Consider the following 24,407-nt stretch of genomic DNA (forward strand, 5'->3'; position numbering starts at 1 on the left):
AAGTGGTTTAATTTGAATTTACCCATATAATATCAGCAAGCTGTACTTGGTAAACTGGGACCAAATTTTTGTTGTTTGTGAGATTTTCAGTTTAGATGTGATAAATATTGCAGTCAGGGACATTAAGACCAAAACGTGTGGCTTATCAGCCAGTGGAATGTGAGATGATAGAAACACTCGTGCTAAATACATAGCCCACCTCTGATGGCACATAGTAGGAGGTGATCACTTTTCTTGCTGTGGCTTTTTTGATCTGGAGTATCTGACTTTGCAGGAGTAGGCTTCAAACATGCCACAATACAAATTTTAAGACTTAATAACAAGTTACTGCATATACCTAAAGACATATTCAAGAGTCATTTGAATTTTCCTACTTATAGGAAGTTTTGTTCAATCTTACCACTTGAATTTTTACCCTCTAGTGGAAAATTAGCCAATAAAACATACCTTATATCAAGGAAGTCTTAGTTACTTTTCTGTTGCCATGACAAAGTACCATGACCAAGATAACTTATAAAAGAAAGCGTTTAATGTGGAGCTCCTGGTTCCAGAAATACATGACCCTCATGGTGGCAAGCATGGCATCATGCATTTGAGCATGGTGCTGCAGCAGTAGCTGAGAACTTACATTTGATCCACAAGTAGGAAGCAGAGAAAGAGCTAATCCTGAATGGCATGGGCTTATGACAAAGGCACCCCCAGTGATAGACCTAACCAAATAGTTCCACCAACTGGAGGCAAAATATTCCAATATATGAGCCTATGGGGGCCGTTCTCGATCACCACAAAGGGTTGTAACAGGTACCTTACGGTGAGGCGCTGAGAGACATTCGGGGGAGAGAGAATCTGTCCTTCCCTCCTTTATGTTCCAGCCTTCAGAGAGCTCCTAGGTTTGGAGCTTTCTTCTCTATCCTGCAGCCATGCCCTCTGCTTTAAGTCAGTTCTTGGTGCTTCTGCCAACTCTTGGGCCCACTAACTCCTCTGGTTTGGAAACTTCTACAACAAAGGTGTAACACATTAAAATTTATGGGATGTGACTAAAGCTGTTGAGGTAAATTTTATTACTTTAAACATCTTTATCGGAATAAATATCTTAATCTGGGCCAGAAATGTCTCATCTTAGTCTCCTAAGCTTTTTTCTTTAGAAAAATTGAGGAATGAGCTAAATTCAAAGGCAATAGGATAACATGAAGAATAAAGGTTGTAACAGAAGTATGTGGAACAAACACAGTAAAAACAGACCATTGAAATGATAGCTGATATTTGAAAAAGTCAAATTGATAAACTTTAGCACCTGTGAGAAAAGCAGACACATAAATAACAAAACAGAACTGAAAGAGATTGTATTACGTTGCTGCTGGCCATACAACAGTTGAAAGTGTTGGGAAGAAACACAAACTAGCTTATGCTGAAAATTAGACAACTTAGCTTATATTGACAAATTTATAGGGGGAAAAACAAACTGCCAAACTGGCTCAATAAGACATTAAAATGTAAATGGGCTTATAACAAGTAAAGAAATTGAATTAGTAATTAAAAAATCTATCCATTAACAAAAATCCCATAGCCTTTATGGCTGTAGTAGTGAATCCCAGCAGATGTTCAAAGTAGAATGGTAACAGCCCTTCACAAACTCCAGAATTTGTATGATAAAATGCTTCCCGCCTCGCTCTGTATGGACAGTGCCACCACAATACCAGAAAACAGACAACTATTGGTCAGTACCTTGTGGACACAGACACAAAATCCTTGACAAAATTTACCAAACCAAATTTAGCAGTATAGACAAGTGATTATCAGATGGCTAGAAATGCACTCGGTTTAAGTCTGGAAATAAATGTATGTTGCTTAACAAGCAAAATGGCAAAACCACTTGATAGTCTTAGTAGATAAAGGAAAACACTTGACGAATTCTGGCACATATTTGTGACTGAAACACTAGACCAACAAGTAATAGAAAACTATTTCAACAAACTGATACAAATCCCCTCTGAAGAGCAAAAACGGCACCAACACCAAACGCAGCCCATGTTCACATGGCCAGAAGCACGGGATTCTCAATAGTGGGCTGAAACCATGAGATACATTTCATACCCACTGTAATAAAAGTATGTACAGTAGTGGGTGTTAGGGATGTGGGGATCTGTTCATGTATTGCTTACTGGAATATTGAACACTCCCACTACTTTGGAAAAGAATTTGGTAGTTTGGTAAACAGTCTAAGAGAAACTCATTGTACAGTTGAGTGATTCAACCTCTAAGAATCTCTCCAAGGGAAATGAAAAGTATGTTCATTCAGTTATATGTATATGAATGTTCACAGTAGCAAGTCACAGTAGCATGAAACTAGACACAATTTTAATGTGCATTAATTATGTAAAATATATTTTCTGTATTCATACAATAGAATACTATTAAGTAATAAAAAAGATAACTGATCATACAATCATTTTGCTCAGTCTCATAAAAGGTATTCTTGGGAGAAGAAGCCTGATAGGAACTAAACACCATGTGTGATTACAGAAAATACCCAGAAAAGGCAGGTTTACAGGAACAGAAAGTAGACTGGTAGTTGCTTTGAGGTGGGACTAGGAACAGGAATTAACTGCAAATACAGAGAAGGTAGTTTTGTTATAAAGAAAATGTTTTGTAGTGGATTGTGTTAACAACACAAAACTATAAAGTTTTCTCTAAAGTCTTTGAGTTTTGTACCCTTAGAATGAATAATTTTATAATTTTGAATGAGGACTCAATAAATAATTACTTGGCATCAGGATGTTATAATTAGTCCTTCTCACTCACCCCTCATTTCCCACTGCTTATCTGTTGGCTAATTGTATCTAAGTATTTACATTTCTCTGACATGGTCTTCTAAGGAACTACATTAAAAAAAAAATAATAATCTCAAGACTTGTCTTTCCCCTTTTCACAGAATCTGAGTAAATATAAAATATAAAAAGAATTTAAAATTGTAATGTACAAGTTTTAAGAGATACTTTTAAAAATGATAGACATGTGAATACAATTTTATGCAATTTTGTGGATTCATTGATCATACTGTTTTAATCAACCTGTATAGAACCCAAGTATTACAATGATGTTATATGACAGCTTACCTGAATGAGCAAAATATATATAATAGACTTATTGCTAGTCCAAATCATTTGGTATCTATTAATTGTGGGTTGAAACATTGCTAGCATTCATTGTTCTGACATTTATACTAATTTTCAGGATTATAGGTTTCATTAAAAATATTGAACAAGCACAGATAATTCGTAATTTAGTATTATTATTAATATTAAGTTGTTTTTATCCCAAATTCTCTTTGCAGGCGTATTTCCTTAGCCACTCCACGTCAGTTATTTAAAGCTTCCAACATGACTCAGCGGTGGCAGCACAGAGAGATTTCCAACTTTGAGTACTTGATGTTTCTCAACACAATAGCAGGTAAATGAAGTGCACAGCTTACTTCTTTTAGATAACAAATGCCCATTGTGATATGCTTAGGTGATTTTTAATACTGGCTGAAGAAGTAGCTCATTTTTATTGTTATTTGAATCTCTTTTAAGGTAGATTCCTAATAACATTTAAAATTGCGTATGAACAGGTGGCTACTTGGAAATTAAAAAAAAATTTTTAAAGAGAAAAGAATTTACAGCTTTGTAGTATAAAAAGGGACTACTCTGAAATAGTAGGGACGAAGAACAGCATAAAAATTTAAGAACTGATTAATATGTTAGAAATAAGTTTATGATGAAACAGTGAGCTATGATAAAGGAATATTTATATTAGGACCCATATATGAAAATGTAAAGATTAAATGGCCCTTACAAGATGTGTAAGCATGTAATATTGAAAATCACCCTTTGGAACTCTTTCTTTGAAGAATAAAGAACTGAAATGTGCCCGTACTTTGCATCTAGAATAAGCAAACCGGAAGTCTATTTGTGTGACATTGTCAGTAAGTATTTAGTAGCTATGTATTCGGTTTAATGTAGTTAGAAGTCCAATCACTGAGCAGTACCTACTCTTGTCTTTATATACAATAAGCTTTTAATTATTTACTATTATTAAAGCAGATAGGACAGGATGAAGGATTTACTATCTACTCATATCTAAATTATATCGAGAAGGAAGTGGGAGCTGAGAGAGAGATAAGATGACTTCTAATATGTTAGGTTATTGTTCTGAGAAAAATGAAAATGAAGAACCTAAAAGTGTAATGACATGCTAACCTCTGAATTAGCATTGTTCCCACCGTTACACTATTGTAAGATGAGGCTGGACAGTGCTCAGCAGTTAAGAACTGGTATTGTGCTGCTGCCAGGGGCCACACTGACATCTGTGATCCATGCTGTGGCCAAGGCTGTGTTGATGTTTGAGGTCCTTGCTGCTGCTGGGGAACATGTTAAGGTCCTTCTTCTGTGGTATAGCTGGAGGTCATGTGAATGTCAGTGGTCCATGTGGCCACCAGTGACCATGTTGATATCCATGATCATTCTGGGACCAATGTTGATGTTCGTGGTCCATACATGATGAAGCTATGATGAGGTCCATGATCTATGTTGCTGCCAGAGACTGTGTGGATGTCCACTGCCTACACAGCCATGGGACACTATGTGGAAGCCCATTATCCATGCTGCCACTGACTGTAAAAGGCAAGGAAGCTTCTTTTTCAATGGTATTGATGAATCCCAACTCATAATTAAGAATGAGAGACAATGAAGGGCTTCTGCAGCAAACTCCCCCACCCCCACCCCCAAAAGGAAACAGTCTAAACAGGAAGCTATTGAAGAGATTCCTTAACAATTGTGATAAAGATGCTGAAGTGTAGCTCTGGTGGTGGGATGGGAAGGACTCAGTTATGTTCAAGAGGCTGACCACTGGGAGTTTGACAAAGCTCCAATGAGTAAATGGGCAACAAACATTTCTCTTAGTGTGCTTTTCCTGGGGAGGGGGTACACAATGGTGGGAGGGTAGACATGGGAAGAAAGGGAAGCGAGTGTGAATAGGGTGAATTTTATAAAATTCCCAAATAATCAATAAAAATCTTAAGTTGGAAGAAAAGGAAGCTGTACTGTGTTCACCACACCCATGCCAGGTGGCTCAGAGCCACCTACAACTCCAGTTCCAGGGGAGGGGGTGACTTCTTCCGGCCTCAAGGGCCCCTGCATACACATGGTACACTTACACATTTTTGTAAACTCTTTAGGTCATTAGGTTGTCCTAATAAGCTTCAAGCCCTGGAAGAGTTAGGGAAAACCCAGTTAACTACATCAGGTCACTTGAAAAGACTTTGATACCAATCGTCTGTATAAAGAATTACTCTAATATTCCTATGAAAGGAATTCAAGCCATATTAATAGTCTCTCCTTCCTTGTATTTCAGCTATTAAATCTGTTCACTATGAGTTTCATCAGAAATAGACTATAATTTGATAAGTGGGAGATCTGGGCTTCACATGCCTGCCTCTTGACAGCAGAAGCAATTACCTCGTGCTCTCTGTTGCTTCACTGTGATGGTGATACCAAGAAAACTGCTACGTAATGTACAAAGGATGCCTTATCTTTAGAATACATATTTGTAATACTTCTCAGTATGTTACTAATCATTATGTCTTTAGTTTAGAAGTAGGTATGGAAAAGCATTTGGGGTGGGCTGAGCAAGGCTGAGGATGCTGTGTGTTGTTTTCACAGCATCAGTTGGGAAGGTGCTACAGGACCTCAGGGTTCCTTACTCCAGGCACTCTCATGTTACATAGCCAATGAGCAACCACATGATCTGTCACTCATCGTGGTTGGTTGGTTAGTTGAAAATTGGTGATTATTTGGTCAGTTGCTTGATTAACTAACTGGTAGCAGGGAAAATGATTGAGGTTTGGACTTTTTTTTTTACCAGAATAAATTCTTTTTTAGGCTTAATAAAGTATTATTTTGTGGCTGAACGTATAGCTCAGTGGTTAGAGCATGCACTTACACAAGCTCAGTGTCTTAGATTCAAATGCCAGCTTTCCTCACACCCCAGAAAGGACATTTTATTTGGAACTGGCTTTCCAATAACAAAGAAAGTCAAGTGTAGTTTGACAGAACATAAATTCTAGCACCACATACCTAAATTTGGATATGTTTTCAGCATTACTAGTCATATAATTTGGGTAAGCTCTTAACCTTTAAACCTCAGTGTTTTCATAAAAAACATGTTTGATACTAATGATACCAACTTCACAGTGTGATTGCAAAGGCCAAATGAGATAACACAAAATAACATTAAAAATAATCCTTGCACCCACGTTATTAGTTTTTCTTGTTATTTTGATAATCTTCATGTTTTGCACTAAATTAAAAGTGATATTTTTCTTCTCTACCAGGACGGGGTTATAATGACTTAAATCAGTATCCTGTGTTTCCCTGGGTCATCACTAATTATGAGTCAGAAGAATTAGATCTTACCTTGCCAAGCAACTTCAGAGATTTGTCTAAGGTAATGTTTTTAGTAATTATTTGAAATATATTTGTCTTATATATAAAAATAAGTTATATTCATTTTCATGTTTTGAAAATCTTAAAGTATCATTTTATCTTTAATATATTTTTTACCTTTTGACTAAATTTTATGTTATTTAGCTTAAAATTTAAAGATAGTATGTATAATAAACTAGATGACAAGTTAAAAAATGTCATACTCATTTTTCATAAGCATTCAAGGAAACTGTTCTCCATTATCACTTTCCAAGGGCATTTGCATTTAATAAAGCAAATAGGAGTCATGAACAGAACTCTCCTACCAAAACAAGAGCCCTCCTGCTTCAGGTCCCAGGCTTGTCTGTTTCCCCTCGTCCTCCGCTGATTCCTCAACCACGAGCACTGGATCCTCTTTTTGTATTTTCATTTTCTTCAGGCTGGCTTGGAACTCACTGTGTAAATCAGACAGATCTCAAACTCAAGCTATGCTCCCACAGCCTCTAGAATGCTGGGATCACAACCAAATCTGGGTAGATCCTCTTTAAATCTGATTTTAACTTATGCAGTTCCTGTCCTTAACCCTTCTTAGTTTATTCCTGAATACAGGAAACCCTCCAGAATTCAGATCTTAGATTATCAGCCTTATTCCACCTCTTCATTTTCTTGTGACTGGCCCTCATCTTGAAATCCTGTTTGTGGTCCTTTCCCTGAGGGTTTCCTCTGTTCTCTCACAACAATTCCATACCTCCCGTTGTGCCTTTTCTTATTTTCACTGTGCTCCTTGGTGCAGGAGTCTCGTTCATCACTATCTTCCCGCTGCCTCCCCAGCACATGCAGCTCGATAACTGTGATAACTTTTCAGAATGTCAGCTTTCTTGCTCTTAGTACTGCCTTTCTGCACAGCAGAAAGACTAGATTATTCTAATCTCCACTCTCAGGCAGGGAATCACCATCTGGTTTTGCAGAAATGGTTTCATGGAGAAAGTTCTCTCAGCCATCCAGTTTCCTTCACAGTGTCATAACAAGATGTTCTGTATTAATCCCTCCTGAGCATGGTGACCACTGGGAACGTTGGGAAGTCGTTCCTCGTCTGTGCCAAGGCAGTGACAGCAGTGCAGCATGGACGTTTTCCTCCTGATGAACAGCAGCGTTTGGGAAATGGCCTTTGTCTGTTCTGTGTAGCAATTTTTCTCGGCCTTTGCGCCCATCTCTGTTCAAATCTAGTCCTCAAATTCATCATAGTTGCCTCTTGTATCTTGTTCTTCTTTGTCCCTTTTTCTAGAAATGTGAATTCCTGTGGATTCCCTCGGGGCACTTCATCATTTGCCATCATCTAAGCATTTTTCCTGGGCTCAGAATATAGCCCAGTGATGGAGTACTTGCCTTGCATATTTGATCCAAGTAGTACAAAAACAATAAAACTTTCCTTTTCTGTTGTCTCTATTATGAAACTTATTACTAAAAACTAATAAGATAGGAAGACCTACTTATAGATGCCATACTTATTATCACTGTATCTGGAGAACTGTGGTGTCTAGTACATGAAGTCTGTGTTAGTTCGATCTGTGTGATGAACTGTGTGGTAGGCCAATACAACAAACTCACTCCAGAGTCCTCTAGCTTTTGCTTCCTTTTCTCTGTTATCTAGGCTCTCTGCTTTTGTTTTGAATATTCAGTGAAATAAGATTAAAAAAAATGCTTCCAGACATTATTTTCTAGCAGAAATTTCTGGCAGAATTCTTTATTCACACTGAATTTTGCTCATATATTATTGCCATTTGTAAGGAACTTGTCATATAATTTTGTTGAGTGGGTAAAATACTGTTTTAACTAATAAGTACATGGCTTTTCATCCACATATAAGTAAGGTTGTTAATATGCCCCACTGGATGATCAACAACAATTCTGCTTTTCAACTTTTTGTTGTATTGAAGTGCAAAAGAGAGCATCCAAACCAAACCAGAAGTTACTTTCATTAGTCTCCAGCTGTCCATGATCATAGCCACAGAAACCTGGACATATACACATAAGTAAAGACTTAAGAAATACCTTGTATGGTCAGGGGATCTGGTCCTGTGAGTAAAATGATTGCTGTGCAAGCCTGAGGACCTGAGTCTGGGTCCTCGGGACCCATGTGAAATGCTAGGTGTGGTAGTATGCACCTGTAACCTCAGTGCTAGGTTATAGAGACAAGCGGATCCCCAAAGCTGGCTGGCCAGCTTTTCTAACCAAGTTGTGGGCTACTGGCTCAGTGAGAGACCCTAATTTTAAAAAATGAAATGGAAAAGCAATTGAGAAAGCCATTCTGATGTTAACCTCTGGCCTTAAAACAGTCAAGTAAATTTGTATACATAGGTGCACGTGTGTGCATGCACACACATGCATACAGCAAACCAAACAAAAATACTTTGTGTGTGATATAGTGCCTTTATTGTTTTTAATTCCCTTGATTGTAATGGTATCTATTTTTATATTTTGAAATATTTATGAGAAGATTTTACTCCTGGTTGAGAAAGGAATATTTATAAATACAATGCTTCCAGAAAGAGCTGCAAGTGCACCAAGATCAGTAGTGAAATATGTTGCCATTAGGAAGAAGTGGGGAATTCTAAGACCAGACCCAACTACATATCATAAACTCTTTCCTCTCCTATAAAGCAGCATTGTTCAGATGCTTCAGATGTCATTCAGGTTCATGAGAATGGAATTCTACCAGTGCTAACTCCTTTCACTAAATATTAATGAAACTAGTGAGTTTGGAGTTAACTACATTATTTTAAATGAAATAATCAAGTGCATTACATATTTAGAAATTATACTTTGTATCTATAAGTAGTGTTCATTTACTTAATAAAACTGCCTCATCCCTTGGAGTAGAAAGATCTCCTAAAAAATATATGCAATACATGTCTAAATTTTTGCTTATACATACATTTACAGGAACACATCTTGTATATAAATGAGTTCTATGTATATAAATGATTATTATGTTAGAATTATATTAAAATTTGTCCCAAAGTAGACATTACTATTTGTTTAAATAAGCTTCTAAAATCTGAGAAAACATAGTGTGCAAAGCATAATTTAGAGCATAAACAGATGTTATGCTATTGCTAAGTAGATAATGTAGCCTGACTGGCTTTAAAATGTATCAAATTATTTATGTCCATTTAATTTCCCTAAAGCTGGTTTTCACAGAGTTTTAGTGCTTTGGCACAGAGCTACAGTTTTATTTGATAATCTTTCCCATGTTGCACAGGGAATTTTCTTTCTGATGCTGAATTAATATAATCAACACCCTTTCTCCTGAATTCTTTTTGTGATCAATCTTTTAGCACAGAAAAAAATGTGAATGGAGCAGTGTAAAAAAAAATCTTCTTAGAAATGCAAATTTTTAAAGCATTTTCACTGTCTCTCTACAGTGATTATAGACTGATATTGTCATTGTGTTGAAGAGGTCAAATCGACTTCAGTTTGAAAAGGTGATGAAGATTGCATGTTTTTATATTGTAAGAGTCATAATTGTTTAATTTATTATTTCACAGCCAAAAAAGCAGAAGTCATTGATGGAACTCATTCCCCTCCCTCATATTCTTTACTGCATCATTGCTGGTCTGAAATTGTGACAGATCTAACCATGCATAGAACATGGAGTGATTTTAATCTCTATTTTATAAATATGCATTGATTTTATAATCTAACTACATTTTTGGTATAGTTAAGAATTACTGTTTTCTTTTTGTCTTCTCTTTGCAAGATACTGTAAGTAAGCCAGGCTTCCACTTACAAATATCCTGTCATAATAATAGACAATGCCTAGGAGTTTCAGCAATGGCGTTTTCTTTGTAGATTTTCCTTGTAATTTCTGTTTTTCTGTTATACTTAGGAGACTATAAAGCAGTTTTCTAAGAAAGGAAAACCATCACACTTTGAGGCAACCGTTTCTCTTCTAATTGATCAGTATAATGTTGGGATATCCAATAAGTATTCTTGCTATAATCTGAATATCTGTTCCACAGCACTGTTCTTAGATCACATTTACTGGAAGAAAAGTAACAATGAAAACTCAGCTATATTGGCTATGCAATTCAAAAGGCAAGAAAAGCAACCCATTGTTCTACTGTTAATAGTATTTCTTGACTACTCACGATATGCCAGGCATTTGTTTAAGCATTTCACAAGTTCCAAATCTTGAAAGACGGGTAACACAATTGCTGTCTTACAGAGGAGAAACTAGGGCACTGTGAGGATAGGAAAGTGTCATCCATAGCTTGCATGGCTAGTACGTAGAACTCAAGTTTAAAAACTGTGTACTACATTTATAACTGACTATATTTTAATGAAGAGATCAGCACAGCAATACTATAAAAAGAAAATAGTGCACATCATGTACAATCCTCCAATTGTATTGGGCTATGTGCATGTATATGCTGGGGTATATTTATGTCTGTTTCTTCCTTTGGAGGTTGAATATAAGATCTTGCTCTGTGCAACCACTTTCTCCTCATCCCCTGCCGAAATTGATAGTTAATACAACCTCAGCATAGAATGCTTAAAGGAAAGGTTTTTCTCAATAACCTTCTCTTGTCGTTGTCCTAGTTTATGTTAAAAATAAAAATAAAAGTTTAACATAGGCTTTTTGAGTGAGACAATTTTACAAAACAAAACAAAAACTCTGTGTGTTTGATTAAAACTAAAGAATCCCTGAAAATAACACTTATTCAATTTTTAATGATTATTGACCCTTTGTTGAGTGTCATTTTGTACCCAGAACTGTAAAATAACTTCTGAAAACATGAAGGAATAAAAGCAAACCATCTTTCCAAAAAGTTGAAGATTGTGAGAAAAAACAAGAATTATCAAGAAATAAGAAAATACCTAATTTTTTATTAATTAGAATTCATAGATTTAAAATGAAGGAAATACTAAGAAGAGCTTGAGATAAAGAACAAAGGAAAACCCTGTTTCATCCTTAGAGTGCAAACATGTAGCATGCCGTTATGTCCACTCAGAATAGAGTGGCTGCATGCTAGATAGAGGACCACAGCCCATATTGTGCTCTCCTGAGTTTACCTTTCAATACAGAGAACAGGGGAAGTAAACTCAGTCTTAAAGTTTGGCCTCAGCTCTATGAAATCGCATTAGTTTCACTGCTTTTATAACCTGTTACATCCTCTGTAATCTCCAGCTTCCATTGCTCTTGTTCAGTTAAAGTTTCTTACAAGGACATTCTAAGAGCCCAGAGAGTGCTGCATGACAGAGCATCACTACATTTATTTACTCATTGCTTAGTAGCTGCTGATCGTCCTTGCTGATTCTCATCCCTTCTCTGCCGTGGTAGATTGGTGTGTATATTTTTATGCATGAGATATGTCTCTCTACAAGCACATTTACTATACAGTGAACATCCTGACCTGGAATTGACTACCGACATTTAACTGTTGTTGATCAGACAGCACTTCTTTATCTCTTTAAGTTTTAAGTGCTGTTTCTGACGAATGCCAGTGCTTTCAGTCTGCTCTGTAGCAGATACACCAGGAATCAATATACCATCTAGATGTCACAGAGGGGAAAGAATGCTCTTGGGTGGTGGGGAATATTGGTTAAACATTATGAGTATAGCAGCATTTATTTTGTTTTCTATTTATCGGGATTTACGGAATCCAAAGGGATTCAAGCTATAGAAAATAAAGTTTTATAATGGAAGAACAACAGATAATTGATCTTGAACTGTTTTAAAAGTATAATGCAGGAAAAATAAATGGCTGATGAGCTACATCAAGATGTTTCACTTGCACATCGAACATGGATGTTGTTGCCACATTGTGTTTCTTGCACATCGAACATGGATGTTGTTGCCACTTTGGTCTTAGAGATTATGGCATAAATTTTTCCAGTGATGTTTGGGAGTGGTAGTCTGGCGAGCATAAAATGGTGTCAGACCAGTTCAGAATGTTTGGAGGATTCTAAGAGAAGCTCTGGGAGTTGCTTTCCACAGTAACATGTACATGTTCTGTCTTCTTTTCTCCCCTCAGCAACCCTGTAAGAAACATGTAATGACTACGATTCACAGATCAGGAGACAAAGATTGAGTGCAGTCAAGGAGTTCCCAAGATCACATTGTCTTCATGCAGGAATCTCAGGCCTGTCTCAGTCAGTGAACTGTAGAACTCACGTATAACCAGAAACAGTAGTTTAGATTGAATAGTTATGTTATGTCCTTCTCTTTCCCAAGTCCAATTGCCTTTCTTTTTGTATTGGCAAAAGGCAATAGATGTAGTTCTTGGAAAAATACCGGGGGTTTCTGATAACAGAACACCACATACAGCAGAAGGAGGATATAGCTGAAGAGAGAACCCTTGGGTGCTGATCAGTGAAGGTGCCAGGCTCCTGGTAGAGTCCTGCTGTCAGATTTCTCCAGCCATTTGTGCCAACCCCACACAGTGAGACGAGGTTGTACTGCTCTTAGACATACTGCAGGGTCAAGAGGAAAGACATCCTAACGTCTTGGGTTTTCACTCAGAACCCACTGGGAGACACAGTTCCTGTTCCACATATGTCTGCTGTTCTAGCACCTCATTTTAAAAAGTGGGGTGCAGCCAGAGATGGTAAACATTTAAAAACAAGTCTCCAGTGTGAAAGAGTGACCTGAACTAAAGCAACCAAAAAAATGTAAAGAAACAGCCAGAAGAGGAGGCCTTAGGAAGCAGGAGAGCCTTAACAAGCCTTAATTATTATCAATAATTCTTACTTTAATATTATTGCTCATATTGAATTGTAATTAAAATAGTTATTAATTATTTGAATCATTACTTGTTCAGTGTTGTATATTATTTTAAACTATGGTCATGTAACTCCTCAGAACTTGATGCCAAATTCATCAAAGTACAAGTAGGGTTGTGTATGTAAATAGTTAAGCAAACTTGGTTTCTTAGTGGAAGTTTCCTTCTGGTCAAGTGTGAAGTGACTCGAACAGAGGTTAGCCCACACTTGATCTGAGCAGCTTCCAGTGACGTTCTTTCTTACCGTTCATCAGAAAATGATAAACTGAAGTAATAATACTGTCAGGGTGATGGCTGATCCTGATGTACACCAGGAGCACACTGCCGGTCAGTCAGTAATCCTTCTCACGGTTAGCTGTTCCTTCCTCCTCATGCTACACTGCTCTGGGTGGAGTAACAATTTATGATAATTTATAAATGAATTGTTTTAGTTACATGGCATTAATGGTTTTATCCCACAGTGTTTTCTACTTTCCTAGTTTAGTTTTTAGTTACAAACTCTGGTAGATTCAGAATAGGGGATGCCTGTTGTTAATTTATGTAAGACTTGTTTTCCAGACACCTGGAAAACATTTCAGTTTTTTTTTTTTTTTTTTTTTTTTAAATAATGTACCATCCTTCTGATTTCAGACTGGAACATTTTTGTAGTATTATAAATGTTAAACTTAGTAGGAATTTTTTTACATAAAATATGTAAAAAATTTTTTGACATAAAATATGCTTCAATCACCATCTCTTCCCTGTATATTCTATAATGTTTACTGTTTTTGTTTGTTTGTTTTGAGACAGGGTCTCACTATACAGTTCTGTCTGTCCTGGAACTAGACCAGGCTAGCCTCAAACTCCAAGATCCACCTGCCTCCGCCTCCCCAGTGCTGGGATTAAAGGCATGTGCCACCGTGCCTGGCTGAATCATATAATTTTTAATTGTGAATGACATGCAGTATTTTTTATAATAAAAATGTAATAAATTGCCTCTTACTCTTTTTTTTTTTTTTTTTTTTTTTTGGTTTTTCGAGACAGGGTTTCTCTGTGTAGTTTTGCGCCTTTCCTGGGACTCACTTGGTAGTCCAGGCTGGCCTCGAACTCACAGAGATCCACCTGGCTCTGCCTCCCAAGTGCTGGGATTAAAGGCGTGAGCCACCACCACCCGGCGCCTCTTACTCTTTTGTCCAATTTTTTTCATTTTTTATTGTTAAAATCTGGTCATTTGAATAAAAAAATAATTTTTGTGGATTATTCTAGGACTGTGTTCAAAACAATAGTTAATGAGATCATCTAATATTGAAAGAACTTTCAAACAGACTATATGTTACCTCATAATAATTATAGAATGATCAGAAAACATGTATTTTATATGACTTAGCTTTTAGAAAAGTAATTTTTGAAAATATCGTACAGTTTGGAATTTGAACCAAGCTTTTGAAAGTGCAAAGGATAGGCTCTGTAAGCATGTCATTACCTCAAGATAAAAACTACACTAAATAATGGAGCAACAACTTCTTTTAAGTGTAGGAAGAAACAAAACTTGTGTGTTTTATACTAGAAATAGATTCTGGTAAAGTATACTAACTCAGTTACTCTAACATTAGTTTAATGAGGTTAGTGTTTTGGGAAGTTAAAGATTTACTGTGATATGTTGCAGTAATTATTCTGAGTCGTAACTTTGTAAAATACAAACAAAGTAATTAAAACTCATTAATAATGATCATAACTATTAAAAGTATAAAATTCTCATACTCCTGGGTGGTGGTGGCGCACACCTTTAATCCCAGCACTCGGGAGGCAGAGCCAGGCGGATCTCTGTGAGTTCGAGGCCATCCTGGTCTACAGAGTGAGATCCAGGACAGATACCAAAGCTACACAGAGAAACCCTGTCTCAAAAAAAAAAAAAAAAAATTCTCATACTTAATCATCGTTATGAATTTGTGATATTCCCTATTCCCTCCTTAGAAGAAATTCTAGAATTCGATCTTGGGCCCTGGTTTTTTAAAGTTCCCCTAATACAAACCATACAGTTTATCTTATAGTAGTTAAAAAATATAAAGACTTAAGTCACTTTATAGCCTGAAATTCCTGCATAAAATATTCAAGAAGATTATGAGAGAATAATAGGAAGTCATTCCTGTAGGTCTAAGGTGTTGTATAAACATAAAAAGAAGATAAAAGTAAGTCAATGTTAAAAATGGAACATTTCATGAGTCTCACTGGAGGAAAAGGAGATAAGGAGGTGGCAGTTACTCCAGGCCCTCAGGCTGTGGGGGGGGGCGGCACAGAGCAACTTCTCTAAAGTGTTGGGAGCTGCTGGTCTGGATGATCTGTGGCCCAGCGGTGCAGCCCAGTGGTGATAACTGGCTTTTCTAGAAACAAACTGAATCACACAACATTGTCCTCTTATGTTGTGCTTGATGGTGTTACTTTTTTTTTTTTTTTGGTCTAGAATATGTTAGAGGTATAAAGGTAGGGCTTAAGATTCTTATTTTATTCATGTAAGTCCAATTTATTGTAAAGACCTTGTAGTTTGACCTGCAAGATGGCTTGTTACTAAGTCATCTAACTTAATTAGATCCTTGGGACCCACATGGTGGAAGGGGAGAACCAAGTCCTGCAAGATGTCTTCTGACCTCCACATGTGCAGCATGGCATGTATGCACTGTGGCACACAAGCACCCCTCCACACACATAAACATATAAAAGACTGTCATGAATAGTCCTGGTTGCTTGCTGTAATTAGTTCATCCAGTTTCTGTCTGTCAAATGTGTGTCTATCTCCATGTGAGTGCCATTCTGTCTTGGTTAATTTAAGTTTTACAGTATGTCATGAAATTGGGCTATGTGACTCTTTCAACCATATTTTTTTTCAAAATTAGTAATTCTGGGGTTTTGGTTTTTTGAGAATTAGCTTGTCAATTTCTAATTTTTAAAAAATCTGCAAGATTTTTTTTGTAGGGACTATATTGAGTCTTTAGGTCATTTTTGGCAAAAATAATATATCAGCAATATTGAATTTTGTAATCCATGAATGTGGTATCTTTTTCATTTATTTAATTAAATTTGTTACTGGGAAATACAGTAATTTAGACTTGTTTAAATATTCTCAGGTATATCCATTTTTATGTTATATATTTTCTATTAAATATGGATTGATGTGTCCCCAAATGATACATTCAAAAGGCTTGAGAGATGTCTCAGAGGTTAAGAGCACTGGTTGCTCTTTCAGAGGACTCAGGTTCAAAATCTTTTAAAGATAACATTTAGGCCCTAAATTCTTAATCTGATACCTGTAAGTACACTTTTTTTTTTTTTTTTTTTTTTTTTTTTTTTTTTTTTTTATAAATGAGGTCTTCACAGATGTAATAAAATTAAGTTGCAGTCATTAGGGTGGACCCAAACCCGATCAAGTGATGTTGATGTGCTCATGAGAAGATGAAGACACTTGACAAACAGGGAGAGCTGGGATAACAGAAGCCGGGCTTAGGGTTATGCTGCCAAGGAGGATCCTCCTCAAGAGGCTTCAGAGAGATCACATCCCTGGCCCTGACAACAGCATCATTTCAGACTTCTCTGTCACTCGAGTTTCTATTATTTGAAGCAACTTGGTTGTTTTACTTTGTTGTAGGAGTTCCAGGAAACTAATACACACTCTTGCGCTCACGCATGTGCACACACACACACACACACACACACACACACACACACACACACACTTTTATAGTATGTTTTCCTAATAAACATATTCATGTATATTTTGTAATATCTTACTTTATACTTAGTAACAGTCTTACTGCTTTTTCTGATATTCATATGACAGTGTTGTTCCAGTGACTCTTTGCAGTATCTTCTTTCCATCTTTAAAACCCAGTTTATGTCTTTATATTTAACAATACTTTTTTGTAGACAGTATCTAATACTATATGGTTTTATATCCAATCTTATAATCTCTGCATTTTAATTTCAGTATTGATATCATTTATACTTTGTTAATTTTGATATGGCTTGTTTTATTATTGTCTGTGTGGCTTTTGCACACATGTGTGTTTGTGTGCATGTGGAGACCATCGGTGTTAGGTGTCTTCTGTCAGTCTCCATCTTATATTTTTGAGATAGTGTCTTAGAGACTCTGGGGCTTGCGGTTGGGCAGCATGCCTCTGGACGCCTCCTGCCTGCCCCTTCAGAGGAGAGACTGACTACAGGCGCCTTCCACTACACCCAGGTCCATGTGTAGGGAGGGTCTGAACTCGGGTCCTTGTGCTTATGTGGCAGGCATTTACCGTCTGAGCCATTTCCTCATCCCTTCTGGGTTGTTTGAAGTCCTTTCTGGTTCTGACTCATCAGTTCTCTATATCTCGTCTCGCTTTAGCTGCCCTGTTCTAAGTTATTTGTATAATTCTCTATTGTCTGGAATAGGAAAAGATTACAGACTGAGATGTGGATATCTTATAGCTAGAAATGTTGTGAATTGCTGCTGCCGTGAGCAGTTTGTGGGGCGTTCTGTCTAATCGATGAGGCCACCTGAGCTCTTTGCTGCTGTCTTCAGTACTTTCCCAGGCTTGCGTTTCCATATGACTCTGCCTAATGGTGCTGGAAGTACTTTCCTCTCCTCCGTTAGATTCTGTGAGCCTATACCATAGAGGTATTTCCCTCTATTTCCCTACAAGTGAACCTACTAGTGCTAGCTACTAAGTGCCAGGCTATGGTGGTGAGAAGTCAGTTCTGATCCAGATGCAATCTTAAGCATTCCAGTCTGTTCGTTCCCCAGAGAGACCTTTTCAGCTTTCTGGATTCCAGCTCTCATGTCATCCAAACTGTGCTTTGCATCTGTGACAGATGTTGATCAGGGAAGATTTTCCTGTCTGTCTCCCAGGATGATCTCTTGTTTGCATTAGTTAAAATTTTTTGTCAACCAGAGATTTTGTTTGGCATTCTCTAAAGTGAAGGGTGTTTGCTTTGACCCTCTTTCAGAAATCTTCCACTGTCCTGTAGTAGATTCTTTTCTTTTTCTTCTATTTGGTATCTTCTGTGTCAGCTTAAGGGATGGTCTCATGTATGAAAAGTGTTAGCATTAGTGATGATGTTTTGTACCTACTCCCAGTAACAGTAAGTCACAATCCTGTAAGCCTGTGTCATATTAAAGACTGTTGTTCGAATATTAGATGGTCTTTTAATAAAAAACCCAGAGCCAGATATCGAGATAAAAGCTGAAAGACCAGAGAAGCAGAGCAAGCCACAGCCACCACCTATTACCTCACCAACTCCAAGAACCCTCTGACTGAAATCCTCTGAGTCCTCACCTGAAAGGGTCTCAGCTGAACTGCCTTAGTTCCTGTTTCTTCACGCTTTATATACCTTTCTCTGCCCAGCCACATCACTTCCTGGGATTAAAGGCAGGTGTGCTTCCCAGTACTGGGATGAAAGGTGTGTGCCACCACTGTTGCTATGTTTCCAGTGTGGCCTTGAACTCACAGAGATCCACACGGATCTCTGGTTCCCGAGTGAGAGGATTAAGGGTGTGCACCACCACCACTGTCTGACCTCTATGTCTATTCTAGTGGCTGGCTCTGATCCCCAGGCAGGCTGTATTAGGGTACACAATATATCACTACAGAGGATTTCTTTCTGCTCTCCTGTCTGTACATGCTCATGCTCTTTTTCAGGAGCACTCTGTGCAGACTCATGGAAAGTAAAATCTTAGAAGTACATGTGATCTACCAAATTTTCTAAACTGATTTGTTCACTCAAAGTAGGTATTTTAAAAGTCATTTTATTTTTGTGTTTGCTACTCTTCCTTTGTCAACATTTTATATTTCTGTACAACCTCTCAGTTGAGAGTCTTGTCAGTTTTTGAGATTCGGTTTACTTGGTTGTTTTCTACCTCAGTTCTCTAGGAGGTGCTCAAGAAAAATTAGCATTTTATAGCCTTCTCCCAACCCCCTTATTTTAAATAAGGCCTCACTGTGTAACCCAGGCTGGTCTTCCTGTCTCAAACTCCCCAGGTGCACCCCACCTCCCAGATGCAGAGCAGCCTTAACTTGGTGCTTTCTAATTCTAAGAGAAGGGGCCATTGTTTTCTGTGACAATGAAATTGTCATGACTTTCTAGTGTAGCCTCTCATGAATGTACTGTGTCACTTAGAGAAATCCTATTATTAGCTTAATGTATTCTATGATATCCACATATTTTAAAGTAATTTTTATCATGATCTACAATTATGAAAAGTTTGGAGTCATTTTAAAAGCTTCATTATTTGGAAGGAAGACTGAGATATCTCTTAAGACGTTACATTCAGTTTTATAAGTGGTTATAATTTAAATATTGACATTAAGTGAAAATATAAGTACTCTATTTTGAAATTTATTTTATATCACTACATGAAAAACAGAGGTAAATATAAGTAACCGTTTTTAAATTGCTTCTTTCTGAATTTAACTTTTTAATGGAATAACTGGTAACAGTACTTCAAGGGGTTTCGTTCTTCAGCCCGAGCCCATCGTAGGCATGAAGGAAGCAATCTTTCGTTAACTCTTCTTTTTAACTTCTAACTTAATTTCATTGCCTCTGTGTGTGGTGAATTGGTGACAATTTTCTAAAGAAACAGAACCAATAAGTGATATCTATGTCATTATCTTTATACCCAAAAAAGAAGATTAAATGCAAATTTCAGGATTGGTGATCATTCTACATAGCACTTTGTACAGGAAATTAAGATAAATTTTAGATGTACTTGTGAATCTAATTGGCATTTTTATTAAGCTCCTCTTGCAATAGGATAAGTTACTTGTTTTACAATGTAGGTGATTTCTATGATGTGCATCATTCAATCTACAGAGGGCCTGAACAGATCAAAAGGTAGAGGGAAATCTGGATTTTCTCCATTTCTCTTTGTTTTTCATTGTCCTTTAGAACAGCATGAGTTGGACTCATGGGCTGGATTATTTTGGTAGCCAACTTCCATTTGATCTCAGGGCTTCAACCTGGGGACTGTCTTAAGGACAATCTCATTTGCCCATGCTTGCCAGAAATAAGCTTGTTCTGGCAATGTTACTATTCTGATCATTTGCCTATCAGGTCTCTCATTAATAAAGATGAACCCCATAAGTGTTATTAACATTTATTAGTTTTGTATATGACCCAATAACTATCCATGAGCCATGAGAATTATTAGGATCTCCTTTGTTGCAACTATTGAGTTATTAGTGATTATCTGACTAAACTGATAGGAAGTACTTATCTCTCCTGAAAGCCAATTATTTAACTGTTGCCCAGTAATAGTTTGTCTCCTTGTTTGATATTTGAAGTATCCTAATACTTTTTAAGTACTTTATAGCTCATGTTAAAAATCTAATATTTTTATTAATTCTTTGAAAATTTCATACATACAATATTTAGATTATGTTCATCCCCACTCCTTCCTGGGCCACCCACATACCCACAACCTCTCCAAGTTTCATGTCCTCTTTTTTTTTTTTTTTTTAAATGACCCAGAGCCTTACTTACACTACCAATATACTCCCCATGTGTGGGTCCCATCCACTGGAAAATGGTCAACCTACGAGGGTCCATACCCTTAAAGAAAACTGACTCTCCCTTTCCCAGCAGCCCCCAATGGTCCAGTAGCTCCTCAGCTACTGATGCAACTCAGGTGCTTATCTGTACATTGTCATTTTTAGCTTTTATTACTATAATCTTGCTACTTATAATCCTGGGCTGGGCAGAAGGCTGGTATGCATGCACTACCATGTGAGGACCAGAGGACAACCTTGGGTGTCCGTTTCACCATTCACCTGTTTTCTACGGAATCTCTCTTGTTCACTGCTGGATATGCCAGACCAGTTGGCTTTGAGCTTCCAGGGCTGCTGCTGTATCTGTCTCCCATCTTTAGAGGTGTGCTGTGATTGCAGGTGCATGGGCTGCTGTGTCTGGCTTTACCTGGGTCCTTGGATTCCAACCTGGGTCTTTAGGCTTGCACAAAAAGCATTTTACCCACTAAGCCTTATACCTAGATCTAAATGTTATGTTGATATTTAACATTTTCCCCTAAAATATAATAGTTAGTCCAAATGAACAGTAACCTATTTTAATTAATCTTAAGTCCCCTTGCCTTGCCTAATTGTGTTATTTTCCAGTGTACTGTGTATGTTGAACTATTCAGAGCTATCAGCCTTGATTTACCCTGTAGGTGAATTATTTGATTTTAATGATCTTAAGTTGGTTTGGAAAATGAATATTTGTATTTATGTACAAATGAATATTTTTATCAACATTGGACCTCTTTTTTATTATTTTCATAATTACTTTAAAACATTCTTTATAAATTATATCTAGGGTTTTTTTTTTTCATCATTTCATGTGACTTTCTCAGGCTCAGATTAAAAACGTTTAGGAAGAGTAGTCACACAATACCAATGAGCTGAATAAAGCAGATCCGTAATGGCATCACTCTGAATCAGCATTTTGAATGTTTGAAATGATTTGAATTCTCCATAGGCACCATAAATAAACTGAAATACTTTATTTTTCTGAACATGTCCGTATTAAATTGAAAGGGATAGTGGGTATATAATAATACACCATAGACACCCATGTAAAATGTGTTTTCAAGGGATTAAAAATATTCCTGCTACTTCAAAGCGAAAGTGCTTATTTGTTAACTCTAAAAGCTATAAAAGCATGCTGATGGAATTTTTTTCCTTGACAATGTTAAATAAAGTCTAAGGTGTATGAAGATAAGTGCTAAGCCATCCTCCTCATATACAACATGTGACAAAACACCCCACAAGCCAAGATTGTGTAGAAATGATGACCAGGCTTGTTACATTTGTCATTTGATACAAAAGATGCTAGAACTAAAATAAAACAGTTTTGCTTCCTACAGTGCAGTGTGGCCTGAATAACAAAGACTCTTTGTTTATTTTCTCCTCTAGAGGGATGGGGACCCCTGAAAGGCAGATGGGATACAACCAGAATAACCATGGTTTTCTTTAAAAAGCTTCAACAACACATAGGTTACTGACTCTCATTTGGGTTTACTGGTGTGATACACAGTTATCAAAGTTAAAAGGGAAGTAAATAGGAGACATTAATTTCAGTGCATACTTTTGGTTTAAAAAAAAAATTAAGCTTGTTTTCAGTGTCTCCAAGACAAAAACATGCATTTGTCCATTTGTGATGCCTTCTCCTAAAGCGCTTCCCAGGACATCACATAAGTAGGAAGAAACACCTTGACAATATGTTTTGGAGCTACTGTGTTGTCGTGTACAAATATAGTACATTTTCAAATAGTATGTCTTAACTTTTTTTCTTTCTTTTTTAATACATGAGTCTCACTGCATAGACCTGGCTGACCTGCGACTCACTGTGTAGACCAGGCTGGCCCTGAACCCACAGAAGTCTGCCAATCTCTGCTTCATTTTCCTACTGCTAGAATTAAAGGTGTATGCCACTATCCCTGGCTTTTCTTTTTCTTCTTTTCTTTCTAAGCGTGTCTTAATTTAACCTACAACTCCAATGAATGGGTTTTACTATCCTTCTGAATTCAGCGTCCATATTACACAACCCCGTGCAACACACACTGGTCTAGGACTGACCTGCAGTTTGGTCCAAGTGCCCTAACTCTCTTTGCTGCCACTAAGCAAATGACCAGCTGCTGGTATACTTTGCATCTCCCAAACTCAACATTTTTGACACCTGCTTATAGACTTGGATGTTACAGAATTGTTTTTGAAGATAGTGGGCTTATTTGTTTAAGATTCTGAAAATATGTGTTTATATCCAACAAACAGAAACATTGTTGTCATGTGGCACATCCCTTTGGGCCTATGTTCTTCCTTCCTGGAATATTCCCAAGCCAAATGATTACAACAGTCACAGACCCTTTTGATAGAACATTTCCTTTCCTATTCTGTGAACTGCCAGCCTTAAGCTGTTGACGATCCATCAGACACCTTACCCTCAACATCTCTGTAATGTAAGAACTGCGAGAGACGAGGGGGTTCACCAGTGCTTCTGTTCTGGTGTTTGCCTTCACTTCTCAGATATGTGCACTTCTCTGTCGGTATGTGCAGGTGCCCTCTCCTTTCAGAAGTGGATACATACGCTCTGCTTGTGTGCTGACTCCAGTTCTTCATTCATACTGTACGTGACAGTGCAGGCTGCCTTTCAGATCGTCATGATCCTGAGCAGAGCTGTAGCAATCCTCCTGTGTTCCCTTCTGGAACCTGTTCTACTTTGATATCTTTCCATTGCTTTGTATACCACAAAATGCATCTTCGAAAAGAAGCGTTCTTTAACTCTTTCAGGATGTTTATTCCTGGGATGTACTCAAGATCCTTTCTCCTCTCTCTTTAACTTTCTCTCCTTAACACTTTTTCCTCTAGAAATCTTATCCACTGTCAGGTGTGAAAAAGTCTTAGACTTGTAGATTTCAGAAGTTTGTTCATTCCAACAAATTTCTGCAATACAGGATTTTTTTTCCCCAATTCTTCGTGACTGTCTTGGCCTCAGTAGCTAGAAACAAGGTCCAGGAGTTTGTGGAGTGTCACTCGGGACAGGTTGATAGCAACTGCAGTAGTTCATATGTAACTGTCCCAGGAAGGAGGGATGACGGTGGCAGCTGTGACGGAAGAGCATCTGTGCTCCCAGGCCTCACTTCACATGCGCACTCTCCTGACACCCTACATATGTGACTCTTAGATAAACCACCTGAAGAGAGAGCATATTTGAAAAATAGTGTACAGATCGTAAAATTCAGAGAAACAGCATCCATCCGGTATAGCAGTTTCAGATGGATAAAAAGATCTGGAAAGGAGTTTTGAGTCTTACATTTGAGTCACTAAGATTGAAGCTGATTTTGAGCTAAATTTCTTAAATTACTTCATTTCAAAGTAGGATACCTTGCTCATACTTTTGTGAATAATCAGGTAATTCAGTCTAGGAACATTATTCTTTTATTAAGTAACTTCAAGTTATAGTTCTCAAAATTTGAAGAAAAAAAACAGAAAAAGCTACCTTTCACTGTTAGTTCAGTCAGTGAAGTTGTAAGGGGTCTATGGAATCAAAACGGTTTTCACTGATGTGGTAAAAGATGCTGGTCACTTGCTTTGATATTTTCCAGCTTTTCATATAAATGGTTCAGGAGCTTAGATCTTTGAAAAGTGAGTTGACT

At 37.3% G+C, this 24,407-nt stretch overlaps 1 protein-coding gene across 2 annotated transcripts in view; it reads left to right on the forward strand.

Moving 5' to 3' along the window:
• The window catches only part of Lrba (LPS responsive beige-like anchor protein), a 571,922-nt gene that overhangs the window by 387,202 nt on the left and 160,313 nt on the right, over positions 1-24,407 (forward strand). For both annotated transcript variants that reach the window (XM_006976444.4, XM_042279232.2), the window contains exons 42-43: positions 3,335-3,450; positions 6,371-6,483. In XM_006976444.4, the coding sequence (XP_006976506.1) occupies positions 3,335-3,450; positions 6,371-6,483 (229 nt within the window). The remainder of the gene's footprint in view (positions 1-3,334; positions 3,451-6,370; positions 6,484-24,407) is intronic.

This window comes from Peromyscus maniculatus, chromosome 6, assembly GCF_049852395.1.
Source record: "Peromyscus maniculatus bairdii isolate BWxNUB_F1_BW_parent chromosome 6, HU_Pman_BW_mat_3.1, whole genome shotgun sequence".
Classification (NCBI taxonomy): domain Eukaryota; kingdom Metazoa; phylum Chordata; class Mammalia; order Rodentia; family Cricetidae; genus Peromyscus; species Peromyscus maniculatus.